Source organism: Ricinus communis, chromosome 9 (assembly GCF_019578655.1).
Source record: "Ricinus communis isolate WT05 ecotype wild-type chromosome 9, ASM1957865v1, whole genome shotgun sequence".
In the NCBI taxonomy this organism is placed as follows: domain Eukaryota; kingdom Viridiplantae; phylum Streptophyta; class Magnoliopsida; order Malpighiales; family Euphorbiaceae; genus Ricinus; species Ricinus communis.
The window spans coordinates 4,026,462-4,040,924 of NC_063264.1; the positions used below are offsets into that span (position 1 = coordinate 4,026,462).

General features: G+C 34.4%; 3 protein-coding genes across 4 annotated transcripts; all 3 read right to left on the reverse strand.

Moving 5' to 3' along the window:
• Window positions 1–118: 118 nt before the first annotated feature.
• Window positions 119–1,987, reverse strand: LOC8276167 (AT-hook motif nuclear-localized protein 20). Its single transcript, XM_015725457.3, has one exon. The coding sequence runs from the start codon at window positions 956–958 to the stop codon at window positions 389–391; it is 570 nt and encodes a 189-aa protein (XP_015580943.3). The 5' UTR covers window positions 959–1,987; the 3' UTR covers window positions 119–388.
• Window positions 1,988–5,907: 3,920 nt separating this feature from the next.
• LOC8276166 (bet1-like SNARE 1-2) lies at window positions 5,908–8,607 on the reverse strand. Of its 2 annotated transcripts, none has more exons than XM_015725468.3 (6): window positions 8,442–8,607; window positions 7,747–7,888; window positions 6,906–6,962; window positions 6,751–6,810; window positions 6,623–6,641; window positions 5,908–6,251 (listed from the first exon to the last, which is right to left on the reverse strand). In XM_015725468.3, exons 1-6 carry the CDS (start codon window positions 8,453–8,455, stop codon window positions 6,199–6,201), a joined length of 345 nt encoding a protein of 114 aa, XP_015580954.2. In that variant the 5' UTR covers window positions 8,456–8,607; the 3' UTR covers window positions 5,908–6,198. The 2 variants fall into 2 exon arrangements, with proteins under 2 accessions (XP_015580954.2, XP_015580953.2); XM_015725467.3 differs by having other exon boundaries at window positions 6,556–6,641; window positions 8,442–8,603.
• A 2,110-nt stretch (window positions 8,608–10,717) lies between these two features.
• Window positions 10,718–13,461, reverse strand: LOC8276165. The gene has a single exon (XM_002529267.4). It carries the CDS (start codon window positions 12,790–12,792, stop codon window positions 11,026–11,028), a length of 1,767 nt encoding a protein of 588 aa, XP_002529313.2. The 5' UTR covers window positions 12,793–13,461; the 3' UTR covers window positions 10,718–11,025.
• Window positions 13,462–14,463: the final 1,002 nt, after the last annotated feature.

The window sequence follows — 14,463 nt, forward strand, 5'->3', positions numbered from 1 at the left end:
ATATCAAGTAAACTATATCATAAAAAATGAGGATCACAAAAATTTAATAATAATAATAATAAGAAACCAGAATAAAATAAACAATCAAACCCAAAGTAAATTTGAATTGGAAACACTATGAAGGAAAATAATATATTCAACTAGGAGTTGATAAACAATTAAGGAAGCAGAAAGCATAATTTTTTTATTGCAAACAAGAAAAGGGAAAAGGTAAAATCAAGTTCTAATATACATTCACAACCATGATTTCTCTTCTTTCATGACTCTATGTTCTACTATTTTTTTTTTTTTTCTTGTTCTTGTTCTTTCCAATTAATCCCCTACCTTTCGAGTACAAACACAAATTAAGCCTCGTGTAAATAATCTCAATCTCTCTCTAGCACCGTTTCTACTGGTAAGGCGGCCGTCCATGAGCCCAGGCATATGCATCATGCCCTAACTGACCTCCATTAGGAATTAGATTGGGCGGCAGATTATAGACCGGCAGCGCGGAGGGATCCGGCAGGCCTGGTTGTTGTCCAGTGCTTCCAATTGGTGGTGGTGAGTTGTTAGAGCCACCTTGGATGTGTCCTTGGCCAGCACTGGCAGCTTCCTCATCATCCTCCAAAGGTAATCTTTCATAAGTTGCATTAGCAAATGTTGCTGCAATTACCATAACTGGTCCTGCTGCAATCAGTGAACCCACTACGCTTCCCCCAACTACTTGGCCTTGTCCACCGGCTAAGTACACCGTGAGACCAGTAGAGCCAGGTGGAGCTGGTCCAGGCAAAAATGCCCCAGTTAGGGACAAAATCTCAAACCTACCATGAAGTGCTACTACAGCGCCAGGTGCTGCAGGCTGCCTTAGGGTTACGTTGGCCACTGAGCCACTTCCACTGAGCACACAAACACCTCTTTGACGCCTCCGAGCAAACTGTGCAACACACTCAGCTACATCAGCTCCACCAACAACTTCCATTACATGGCTACGGAGAGCATTAGGGCTGTCTCGTGTGACAAAAATTGGAGGTTTTGGTTTATTTTTGGATCCAGGAGGTCGGCCTCGAGGTCTTCGAGTACCCACCTCAACAGCACCTTCTTTAGGCTCATCGCCAGTGTCCCTATCGTCGTCGTCTTCGCCTCTGCTGTTGCTGTTGTCATTGATGGAGATTTCGCGGTTAGCTTTGTTCAAGGAAGGTGAATTGGATGCAGGGTCTAGGCCTGCTAGGCCAATTTGACCGGTCCACCAAGGATTAGCCAGGGTTGCAGATTGGGATGAGAGAAGTGGAGAAGAAGAGGAAGATGAGGTTCTTGCAATGGTTTTTGTTCACGTCTTCAGAGGAATTAAAGAAGATCGCAAAGTCAAAGACAGGGGTTCTTGTGCAGGCTAGTAGCTATGCTCTCAGGTTTTGGTGACAGAAAGATGATGACAATTAGCAAAGAAAGGAAGAAGTAGTCATGATGAGAGGGAGAATTAGATGCAATATGGTAATGGAATCAAAAAAGAGAGAAAGAAAAGAAAAGAGAAGGCGATGAAGATTAGTTTAGAAAGATCAACGACCCAGAAATGATCTTAATAGAAAGAACAAAGAACAGATGCAAAATCACATAATAGAATCAATTAAGCAGAGAGAAGAGAATAAATTAACAAACGCACTAAGAGAGAGAGATGAAAAGCTCAGACAGTTTGATAAGAAAAAAAATAAAAATAAAAGAAAGAAATTAATTCTCTCTCTTGAAACAAGAATGGATCAAGTGTCTAATTTCTAACTTTCTTTCGTTGAACGTTTGGCTCTGTGTTTTGTGTTATGTCTTGTGTTCTGGTTTAGGGAGCTAAGGTTTTTTTCGTTTCTCGAATAATTTTCTTTTTTCTTTTCCTCAACAAAAGAAAAAACACTTATACCTCATGAATTTAACAATATATAACTAACATAAAACATAAGCTCTTCTTTTAGAGGTCATTGAAATTAGGGTTTCGTGGGGTCTCGTGCGCGTGGGCAGGTGGCGAGCACGTCCTTTTCTCGTGCCCCAACCCCAACATTTCAATAGGGAGAGAGAAAGAGACCCATTTGTTTGTTGATTTTATGAACCGTATCTATTGCATTTGGCATTTGCTATGCATATAGTTTCCTTGCTGCTTTAGAAACTTTTTATGCCCTTTTCTCTTGCTGTTTATGAATATTATACTCTTGTTACATATAATCTCTCTTATTTATTCATTTTATTTCTTTTTTAGACAGATAAATCATTTTTTTCTCTTACTATGTGAAAAAAATAAATAAATTATATCCGAATCAACACATAATTTCATATCCGATATTCTCTCCGTAATAAATAGACATGCATTAAATTAAATGTAAATAAAAAATCTTAAAGTTATAAGTACAGATAATTATTTAGATACATATTAGAATTTCAATTTAGAATTATTAAATAATTAGTATGCAACATATTTATCTAGGTTTATTTGACTTATAAGGTTGGAGGCTAGATATTGATGTTCAAACTTGAGAACCCCACCATAAATTTAAAAAAAAGGTCATCCATCAATGTTAATGAATACATCAAATTTATTGAGTCCTGGCTTATTTTAATTTATATTCTCTTTTGGTCAATGCAACATTTAGTTGTACCAAAACAAAATCAATGAGTGCTGCAATTCCTTTTGATGCTTTTATGTAATATATGGTATGCATTAGAGGGGAAGGAGTATCTTACAAAGGAAAGCCAAAAAAAAAAAAAAAAAAGATTACCATTTTGTATAGACATGAAAAGTTTGAGGTGATTCGGCCACCGCAAACCACCATCATCAGTCATGAGCTACTGCTGTACTTTCAATTCGGCGGCTGATACTTTTCACAGTATAGCCTCGGTTGAGATTACTGTCATTGAGGTATAGAGAGTGGCAGCATGTGTATTGTGAAAGTGATAAGATTAAAAAGTCTTGTGTCCACACACTGTACTAAGTAATGTCTAATCTACATTAGACCCAATCCTGATTAACATTTTAGAGTCAGCTCTGCTGTTGCTATTATCCATTTCCAGTCGTAGTTTATGTCTATGCTAATTTTACTATATAATTTGGTCTTCTGATCCCTTCACGTTTGTCTATCAAAATTTATTTGAAGGAGAGAGCAAAGCTTCGACCATCGATATGCCATCGAAGTCTGTTTCAGATCATTAAATATTTTTGTAAAGAAAGATTAGTTTAGTAATTTATTAATTAGATTCATCTAAGTTATAATGTATTATTACTTAAATAAAAATATTATTTAATGGAAATTTATATAATTTAATATTAAAAATATAATTAATAACCTTAGCTTGTTTTTTAGGATAAGATTAGAATTATAAATTTTTAATTAAAGAGTTTGCATTATACAAACAACAATCTATATTCAACACAAATGTGTATAAATATAAAAGTTTACTGCTTTTCTAAGTTATTTATATCATTTTAATGGGAAATTTCTTATATTAATTACAATTTTTTCCTCACATTTATTTTATCTAAATTTCTATTATAGAGCATTAAAATTAGTCTTATATTAAAATACGAATAGTTGTAACCGATAGCTTTAAGAGAAGAAAACAAGATTCATACAAGTAGCCAAGTTACTCTTTAGGAAATTACAGAGATTAATATAATATTGAAGTCAAAAGAGGTTTTCCTTAACCTCACGTAATCTAAAATTGAATTCCAACTCTATTTCTTTTAACACATGCTGAATAACAAAATCTTTCCAAAAGAAATACTTTAAAAAGTATAATGAATAAGACCGGATGCCTAAAAATTAATTAATAGAAAACTATTACTCTATCAGCCCATTACATGACTATTATTGTTATTTTAATAATTAATAATATTTTATAATAAGTTAATAAAAAAATTTATTAGAATTTCTACTATTTTTAAATAATTTAATATATCAAAAATATAAATTAGTACACTACTTCTTTATGATGAGAAATTATTATTTAATTAGAAAATAAGTTGTTTATTATTTAAATAAGCTAAAGAGTAATTGCATAAAATTAGATTATAATGCAACTTTAATTATATTAAAGAAAAATAAATAAATAAATAAATTTATTGAATGTAGAAAAAGAAAAATATTTTCAATTAATAATAGTTTGTTGATTAATATATTAGTTATATTCATATAAATTAACATTACAATATAATACTAATATACTTCTTTTTAAGATAAGCAATTACTATCATTAACAAATAATTTATTTACTATTTCAAGGCAAGTCTATAACAATTTCCCAACATTAAAATCAATATTTGTATATTATAGTTAATCACTAATTAAATATCAGGTTACATTAATTAGATTAAAATAAACCGAAAAAAGGGTTATGCAAGTTTACAGATACTTTAATCTTTTGCCAATTAAATGTTAGATTATTAAACTTCAAATAAAGAAAAACTAGATAATTGTTTAGATACCTTAGTAAAAAGTTGCGAAATCAAATCCACATTCATGCATATCGTAGTTTATTACGACTGATTTATTATATTTGTATTTTAATTTTAATAATTTAATTTATAAGCTAAAACATAATGAATCAAGTTTGAAGTACGTACATAAAAAATTAATAATAATAATAAGAAGAAGAAAGTGAAAATGTTCATATAAGAATCTTGATTTAATTTTTCTTAAAAAAAAATTAACTGGCTTTGAATGAATTTAAACATAATTGAATTTTTTTTAATTATTTTCTTAATTTGTGATACTAAATTTGCAATTGTAATATTTATATTATTAATCATTCATTTACTATATATTATACACGTGTACATTTTCCATCCTAGACTCAAACTGGCAGTTCGCAAAGGAAAATTGAAATTGAATATTAAGTTTATGTCATTATCCACTTGATTAATTACTGATCTACTCTCAACTTTTGGTGTGTGAAAAAGGATGTCCGAAGTGGTGAAATTAATTTTGACTAATGCTACCCTTTTTTTTGTTTCATCTCTTGCCTTTTAGTTTTAACGTAGCACTTATTATTTTTATAAAATTATTTTTTAATATTTTAAAATTAAAAATAATTTTATAGAAATAGTTAGGTGGATAAAAAATGAAAAAGGAAATAGTGGACATTAAAAACATGGTGCCTTACATGACGACTAGGAGTAAATATTTAAAAATCCTAGTATCTTATGACCGACTAACAGTAATAATATAGTTCAGTTTCTGATAACAATGGATGTATTTGTAGTTCCATTTTCCATCTCAATCTTCATACGACGTTGTTTACACAAATGAAGGTTCAAGGCTGTAAGTTACACTCCAACGGCTGCAAGTCTTATCAGTTTATCTTCATCGGTAACGGCAGAATATTTTACCTTGTAACCAACCAAAAACGTTACGAAATTGAAATGACTTCCTGTTGTTCAAGCCATGCAATGGGTGGTTTTACTGTATTTTATCATTCAAAATACACAATTAACATCCAAAACTTAAACAGCTAACTTCTCTCCCATGAGCATCGAATGAAGCATAAGTTTTTCCACCGCGCAAGCAATTCAAGAAGATGCCAAAGCCTTGCAGTTTTCATAGTTATATCTAACCTGGGCAAAGATAAACTTTTGCAAAATTAAAATCACATATGACAAGGAAGTAAAACCCAAATCCAAAAGTGGCTCGGCCAGTGCTTCACGGCTTGAACATACTGGAGACTTGGACGCAGCCCAAACTCAGGTGGTTCTTGAGGTAGACTCGCAACAGGCTATCATCAAGAGCTTGCTAAATGACTCCACAAGCCTTGGATCTGACTAGGCTCTTACTCGCCTATGAATTGCTCTTGAAGTTGGAGCTGCTAGTTTCGGTTGAAGTCTTACTACAAATTCATACATCCATGAGCTTTATAGGACTCAAAAGCTTGTGCTATATGTAACATATACGAGACAGAAAATAAATCCTGAATTTTTTTGCCACATTCAATTTAATCAATGTTTTCATCCAGCTAAAATTCCTTCCTTTGTTTACAAGTATCCTTGCAGAAGAGTTTGTAAATAAACAAGACATGGGCAAATAAGGGCCTAGTCCACAAATTGCTCAAATGCAACCAAATTTGGTCATTGATATTCACCTATGTAAGCATGTAGCCCACTTTTACTAACACTCCATTTCACAGCCAAAAGGTTTTGCAGTGCCCTTGTTGCATTCTGTGTATGTTGCTACTTCCATCACATAATTGAAGATTTTAAGAGAAAAGTTCTTCAAAATAGACCTTAAGCTTGCACTTATCTAAGAATCCTGCAAATTGAACAACAAAATATCAGATTTCTATTTAAGCCATGCATCACTAGAGCAAATCATAGTGTCTTCTTTTCTGATAATGGCGTCCTACATTGCAGCTATGCTACAGAGTGGATAATTACACTTCACTTGAAACAAACCACACAATTGAAACTTCATTGTTTTTGCTGGTAGAGAGCTAAACATCATTAATCCCTTGCTTTTAATTATTACCATCATTCATACTATTATCAAGTTACCGGTGGTAAAAATTGATAAAAATGATGCCAAGAGAACTCTATCCTTTTACAGAAACATATACCTAATGAGATAATATATAACTAAAAATGAGGCAATGAAAACCCCTGCTAGTACACATGTTCTCCGACCTGATTTCTTCTCAAATACCTACACAAAAAGAACTTGATATTAACCAGCATTTTCTAGGCAACCATGGAAATAGAAATAATGTTAAACAATAAGGCACAAGGTAAAAGTGTAGATGTAATTTGCATACCATCTTGAATCGGTCCATGGTTCCTGACAATACACCCCTAGATATGTCCATCTTGTTTCCCTGATTTTTACAATACAGTCTATTCAAAACAAGGAACCACAAATTGTTTTCACTCAAGTCGGTTAACTCAGATCTGGAAAACATATGCCGCATACCATTCGGTCAAGCAATCGATTATGGCTCTCCACTTCCTCATGTATGTCATCTGTTAACTGCACATAAGAAATATATCTTCAATACAAAAATAAAGGACTATAAACCAGAAATATTTCAGGTCACAACTTCCTTTCTTTTTAAAAAAAAAACAAAATATTGTTTCCATTGAGCAACACATTTGTATAGCACCAAATTAAATACCTTTTGTGCCTGAGAATGCCAATGCATTACATCCTAATAAATATATTACAAAATGACGTTGCAGCCTGTAATTTTTCAAGAACTCTGAACTTACTCAGACAATGAGCAGGCAAACTGCCATTTTTACACCCAAGTGACCTCGAATACAGGTTTAGGATTCCGAAGGGTACAACTCGATGGCTAGAAAAAATAGGGACTTCCCAATGGAGGTCCCAGCTCTTAACCTTTCAGATGACAGTGCGGGGATTTACATAAGCAAAAGGGCTACCTCCTACTGTATGATTAGCGACAGGTCCCAAAATGGAACCACATGCACGAACTTATTAACCATGCATATCACTTCAATGAACCTCAGTCACATCCATTACCAGAAAACATGTGATGCATATATATAGTTTGTTACTTGTACTGCATGTCCTGAGCCCAAAATAGCAAAGTATATAATGCAAACATTAAAGCATGACCATGAAAGCAATGCTTATATCATCTCAATTGCAAACATATAATCACTTGTATATAATTCAGGTAAATAGAATGTAAAAACAGCTTCAGAACCGCAAATAGAGGATTAGCCAGATAAGTAAAAGCCAGTTTACAAATTAAATGGTAAACTAAGGACGTTGTCTAGTTAAAACTTACTTTCTTGAGGAAACTAACTCTGTCTTGCAAACTGTCCACAGCTTTGTCATTATTATGCTCATGAGAATATGAAGAGGACGCCCGAAGACCACCTTCTTCAAGGCCATCATCAAAGAGAGCTGATTTTGAACGGCTAATATCCCTGCATTTATATCAAAACTGAACTAATAAAAGATCCCATACATATAATATCATTACCTACCAGTGCTATCCCACCACAATTGCAAACAAGAAACAGAAATTATGTAAACAATTGATTTGTTCAAATATATTTTCACTCTGTAAAGATCAAGCCTTTCTATAAAGATCCAAAATACAATAAACCCTTGACTGAAAAGATGAACTTTTCATTACATTAAAATCAGCACTTACGAGATGTACCCATAAAAGGCATGCAAGCAAACCCGAAAAACGAAAATGAGGCTATTCTCACTCTCAGTTTCACTTGATCATATCAAATTTGATAAAAAACCAAAACCTTTCTTAGATTACCAAAATTTTACTAAACAATGCATTCCAACCAAAAATTAGATGGGCACCCACAGAAGCAATCAAAATAAAACAAATTGAATTGATACAACAAAATATGCTACAAAATCATACAAAAGGAATTAGCAACAAAAAGAAAAATCTATATTGCGTGAAATTGAAAACGGATTTAATTTCTTTAACTTTTAGATATGTGATTTATTAACCTTCTGTAACTCATCGATTTTGGTACAATGACACCTTCTGGGTTATCCTGCCTGTGCTTGGCTGGCGAGAAAGTGCAGGAAATGTGATTGAGGTTGTTCTGAACTTGTTCGGGACCAGGGAGAGAGGGCAGGAGAAAAATAAGTGGGCCTTATTGAAGTCAATAGTAGTGAGGCCCAATAAGTGATTAATGTGTACCCTTTTTCTTAAAGGCTGGGAAGGAATGCCATTCTTTTGTGGACCGCTATCAGTTAGTTAGCCTACTTTACTAATTCTCAATTATCAACCAAATCATTTTGTATTATAATAAGAAATAGCAGCAAAGCCTCTGGTTTTTAAGAGCTTACTGAAAATATAAAAATAAGAAGTTATGGGGGAGTTGAGTTGAGTTGACTCATATGGTAAGTTAAGCTTGAACATGTGAGAGTATTTATGATGGACTGAGTGGAAGAGAGGGCATGCATCAAAGGAGAGGATTATTTAATACAATTAGTCATACTGCAACTACACATACAAGAGGTAATAACATAGACAATAAAAATTGTAATGCGTATTTATGTTACATCCAACCAACTACACAGACACAGCGGGGGTCCAAGAATGAAGCTCTTTTATTGTCACACTCAATGCTCTCTCTCTCTCTCTACCGACTGTAAACCTGTTTAATGCCACATGATGATACCGCCTGCCTTCTTTGTTGGGTATTTTCCCGTACGCTTTCTTTGCTGGTAGAAAATCCACCCAAGTAAAATGGAAAAGAGAAATTTTCAGTTTCTTCAGATTTTGTTAGTAAGAAATGGTGAAAATGTCAACTCTTGCAGGTGAATGGACCTGGGAAACAATAAATACGTAAGATGATGCAGGTAAAAGTTGAATTCAGTTTCAGTCTATAGTATGGTTTTTATTTATTTTTCTTTTCCTTTTTTCCTTTTATCTAAACTCTCAATAGCATTTGCAGTAAGAAATGCCCACTTGAAGTTTGATTTAAAAAAAAGAAAAAGAAAAAACCATTCATGCTCCACATGAAAACTTAATTTAGAGGAAGAGAAATACCCTATTCCATTAATTCCAGGTCCGCTTTTGCTTGCACCATTGAAGTCCATTTTGGCCTCTCTTGTTCCTTTACGCCACAGTGTCTCCCTAGTACATCAGATACATAACTCATGTCAACTAAAGAAACATAATTTTGTCTTGAAAGTTAAAAGAACTCGTTCAGAAGGCAACAAAGAATTAAGACAGATGGGAAAAACAATCCACATGCATCTGCCCCGTACAAGTAGAACATTCTATGTAGGCCCTGGAGATATTTACAGTCATTATAGTTCCTATCAGAAGCAAACATCATGTGAGTCACAAAGATTAAGCAGATCATGTTGACAATGGGAAGCAAGTATGTTAGAATTACAGATTGCATTTTCAAAATACAGTAATAACATGGACAAACTAAACTAGCTGGGTGGCAAGAAGGCCGAGATCGAACGTATGTGTTCTTGTTTATTATATGCATTGTAGAGTAACCCAATAGCATCCAGGAATTATATATCTCTACTTACAAGTTTGTGATCATTCTAATGTTTGTGGTGCGCCACTCAAAGTAAAGCAGAACAACAACTTGTCAGATGAAGAAAAAGGCACAATATTATGCAATCTATCAGTGATTCAACCGCGCCGCGTGTAATCTCCCGGCCCTTCTAGTTTCCTTCTGTCTTCAAGCTCACACACAGAATCTTTCAAGTCATAAGTAATCATGGTAAACATATCTATGGCACTTTGAAGTTAGATCAATACACAAAAAATCAGCCTCACTGACAAAATGTACCTTACGAGCCTTGTGTCCAATTGCCAATGACACTTCATCATGAGACGCACTCACTCAACGATTAAGATGTCAACTAACTGCATCATGTACCAGCAAAGTATTATTTATGAAGAAATGAACTTCAGGACTGCTCAAAATTCAATGATGGAACTCTGTGCATGCTCTCTTCAGAGAGTGCAAGTAAGTATCAGACATTGTCACAAGTTTATATGACAGCATGCTCAAGAAAAGTTTCTTCCTACACATCAAAAGTGCTTAGTATTGCAGAATGTTTTCCCAAGGGATTTGTCTCATCTTGCGGTAAATAAATAGCCTAATATTTTCTAGGTACAATGTTTTATAATCTCTTTTTGGGCAAGATGACTAACATCTCGCCAACAAAATAACCTTATGCAGGACCAACAGATAACCAATAAATGGAGAATAGAATAATAGAAATAATGCATCAAATATTAATAATGGGAAAAAGAAATGATTGGAAATTTTTCATAAGCAAGAATGAAAGTCATACACAAAAAAGGTATACAAATTGTACAGAAAGATACTTTTTCTTTCAACAAATGATTGAATTTATGTACTTCAAATGCCAAAATTTTCCAATATCTGGCAGTAGAGTACATTAATCAACTCAGGTCATAAATAATACAAGTCATCAGTGTGCAAAGCTAAAACTCATCCAATTGAACCGTAATATGTGTCTGCAAATATCAGAAGTTAACAACTACGCTTTACAAACTTCTTCAGTATGAAAATTCAGCCATAAATTGTTAATCAACAAAAGCAGCTCGGCACTGCAATTGCCATTGCATGCAATCTTCAAAATCAAAGCTACTTGCACAGTCCAATAAAGCATTTTGCTGATGTTCATAACGACATATGTAATTCAACCCAACAAGAAGTTCACAAATAGCTGCCTCTGTTTTTACCCTGTCCGCGAAATATAATGTCTGAAGCAGAAGAACATTTGTCCGTTTGACAATTTGATGTTGCTCGAAGTTTCGCTCACTTTGCCACCTGATCATATTATGCGCAAGTGGAGCAAGCCACTTTAAAATCCGATCAAGTGTATCTTTCCAATCATGGGCAAGTGGAGCATCATAGATAGCCAGATTCTTGATGTAAGACTTTAGATTGATTCTCAGAGACATTCTTAAGCTTGTTGGTAACATCTGATACAAATCATCCCTAGCTTCCTCACCAACTAGATGGGGATATCGAAGCAGCTTCTCTATAACAATGATCACATTTGCATAACGCAAAGCAAGAGCCGATCCGCCTACAGTGGAGGGTGGAGCATGCACTGTTAACCTACTTTTCGTGCTAAAAGAGAAACCACTTGTGATCCGATTAGAACAGCCTGACATACTAGGGCGCTCTCTCCTCATACCACCATTCCCAACACTACAGCAACCAGAAATTTGGCTACCCCACTCTTCATTATCAACAGCAACGTCATCTTCATCATTGTCCAATTTAGAAGCCGAACTACTCAAGCTGAGGCAATCCATGAAAAACCTTCCAGGACTAGTCACACATGGAAAAATTATTTCTTCAGTTCGAAATACTGCTTCTTCTTCGCCTCTCTGCAAATCAACTTGATGCTTAATACTTGTCTCCCTTCTCGTCACCACTGGTCCTGATTGAAACCCATTACTGCTTCTCCTGCTAATAGCCCGCTTCAGTGATCCTGTACTCATTATCTTACCTGAAACCCCCCCACGTTCATCCTTCATGGGAGGGGAAGAACCAGTCCCTCCAATATCCCCAGAACTCTCCTTCCTCAATACAGGTTCTCCAAATACCGCACAAATCTTAGCATAAAGAGTACACACAGTCCTGGCTAACAACTCAACAACCTTATCAAAAGTTTGGTTCCAAAGGGAAATCTCCTTAAGATGCCTCACGTCCTGCTTCTGCCAAATAAGTTTCTGCTCAAATGCTCTATGACTCTCCTCATGCTGGTTCTGCTGAAACTTCTTGGTAGCCTGCTCTAGCTCATTTAACACCTCCATTTCAGCATACAAATTACAAGTTGCATTAACATACCTCTCCATTTTCCTAATCATCCCTTCCATATCTTTAACTAAGAAACCCAATTGCTTCACATCAATAACCCCACTCACTATATCCCCATAAACATGCTCGAAACCTTGCAAAGCAGGCTCAACACACTTCTTCCCCAATCTAGAAACAACAGTAGCAACCCTATTCAGGTCATCAAGCTTCTCAGCTAAAGCAAGTGAAAGAAGGCAACTTTCATCAGTAGAAACCAACTTCTTAACTCCCTCGGATTTCAAGATCTCAACTTTAAGCTTAGAGACCTCAGAATCAGTGAGAGATTTATGAAGATGAACAGTTTTAGACATAACATTAGCAACTTCAAAAGAAAGAATGCCAATAGTTTCCCTCTCTTTAGCGGTGTCTGTTCTTTGTGGGTTATTTTTCTTGTTCTTGTAAGTTTCAAGAAGTAGTGCTTGCTTTAGATTGCTACTTACCTGGTTACCCATCTTCAAAATCCAAGCTTCAGCCACCATTTCTTCTCTGGGCTTCCCAAAGAAATGCTCCAAGATCTAAAAAAGTTCGTTTCTTTTCACAATTCTACCGCTTAATTCAACCCATTTGAATGAGGCTAGAGCAAGTTCAAGAAATGGGTTTTGGTAAAGAAGAGAATTCAAGAAATGGATTGTGTTTCTTTTCAAATTCTACAGTCTAGTCAAAGAAGGTGAAAACTAGAAGTATCCATTTTTATAAAGCTAATACAAGATTCAAGTAATTTCTTTTCAAATTCTAGCGCTATTTATAGAAACTAAAACAAGAATCAAGAAACAGGTTTTTGCATAGAAAAAGAGAGAAAGATGCGCGTGGGGGACATAAATACAAGGGCGTGGAGAAGCAATTGATTGAATGGAGGACCAGAAAGAAAGAAAGAAAGAAAGAAAACACACACTGAAAGAATGGAGGAAAAAAAAAAAAAGAAGATTGGAGGAATGAGTGTTCGATGAGAGTTTTTCTTTTTTTTCTTTTTCTTACTCTGTTCTCTTTGCTTATGGAAATAAATGTTCTTGTTTTTCGAAAGAAAAAGTGGGAATTTGTGTGTTTGAAAGTGGTTTCTGGGAAAATTTTGAAACTACTGTCTCTGCTCTGCTCTCCCAATTTCAATATTTGTAACCCAAAATTGCTATGGGTTTCCATTTTTCTTTTCTTTTTGACTTTTTGATTTATCATCTGGTCCCCCTGAATAATTAATGGCTATTTTATTTCATATTATTTTACTATAACAAGCGTGATTCTAGTTTAGGGTCATCTCCCAATAAATAATCAAGATCACATTTATCATCATCTCTTGCACTAACAAACGAATTATAACTCAGGTCAAACCAAATTTAAGTTGTCACAAAATTTAATTTAAATAAAAAAATAAGAAAGAGTTAAACTCTATTTTCTTACTAATTTTACACTTTTTTCATGCATGTCCAGTCATTTAAACAGAGGGAAAAAGAAAATGCATCCGGTTCACTCTGATTATCGTTCATCGTCAAACTAGGGCTTAGGCATAGAAGCAAAATGAGGTGTACGGTTGCATAGTTTTTCAATTTTGTTCCTTAGATTAAACAAAGAATTAGGGCTAAGGTCAAGCATGATGCACCAATTGCGCTTTGAAATGCAGCTTGATTTGGGGAAGAACTATCATCCACTATAAACATTGCAGACATAATTTAGTTCAAGAATTTGATGAAAAACCATAAATTAAACTTCTCTGCTATTCTATTATCAGATACATGAAACCCATAATATGTTTTAAAAATACAAACCCATTTTTGTTTTCCTTGTTATTTTTCCAACTCCCACACAGCTCAATGTCAATGGAGCAGGAGGAACTGCTTTATTAGGAGTGTAGTAGGGAGTAGGAAGTGATGAGTGCTTTTGACATAAATAAAAAGGTTTGACTCGTGATTACTTTTAGGTCAACATAAGGAAAAGTACCAAAACTAAACCAATATTTGCTAAAAGCAGCTTTGACTTGCACCATTCAATCTGTGACTTATTCCACTTGCTGACAAGTACAATTTTTAGACCCCATTTCACATTCTGCATTTTAGAGGTTTTAAATTTTGAAATCCAAAGAAAATAAAAGTGGCATCTTTTTGGATGTATACGAGGGCTATATTGCAATCGATTTGGTAGTTTGCTAATCCTACTTATCT

Excerpts from the sequence above, each read along its gene's own strand:
- LOC8276167 (XM_015725457.3), bottom strand. The coding sequence starts at position 958 with ATGGAAGTTGTTGGTGGAGCTGATGTAGCTGAGTGTGTTGCACAGTTT.
- LOC8276166 (XM_015725467.3), bottom strand. Across the intron at positions 6,963-7,746 it reads GAGTTAGTTTCCTCAAGAAA|TTAACAGATGACATACATGA; the intron begins GTAAGTTTTAAC and ends TCTTATGTGCAG. Across the intron at positions 6,811-6,905 it reads ATCGATTGCTTGACCGAATG|GGAAACAAGATGGACATATC; the intron begins GTATGCGGCATA and ends TGTAAAAATCAG.
- LOC8276165 (XM_002529267.4), bottom strand. The coding sequence starts at position 12,792 with ATGGTGGCTGAAGCTTGGATTTTGAAGATGGGTAACCAGGTAAGTAGC.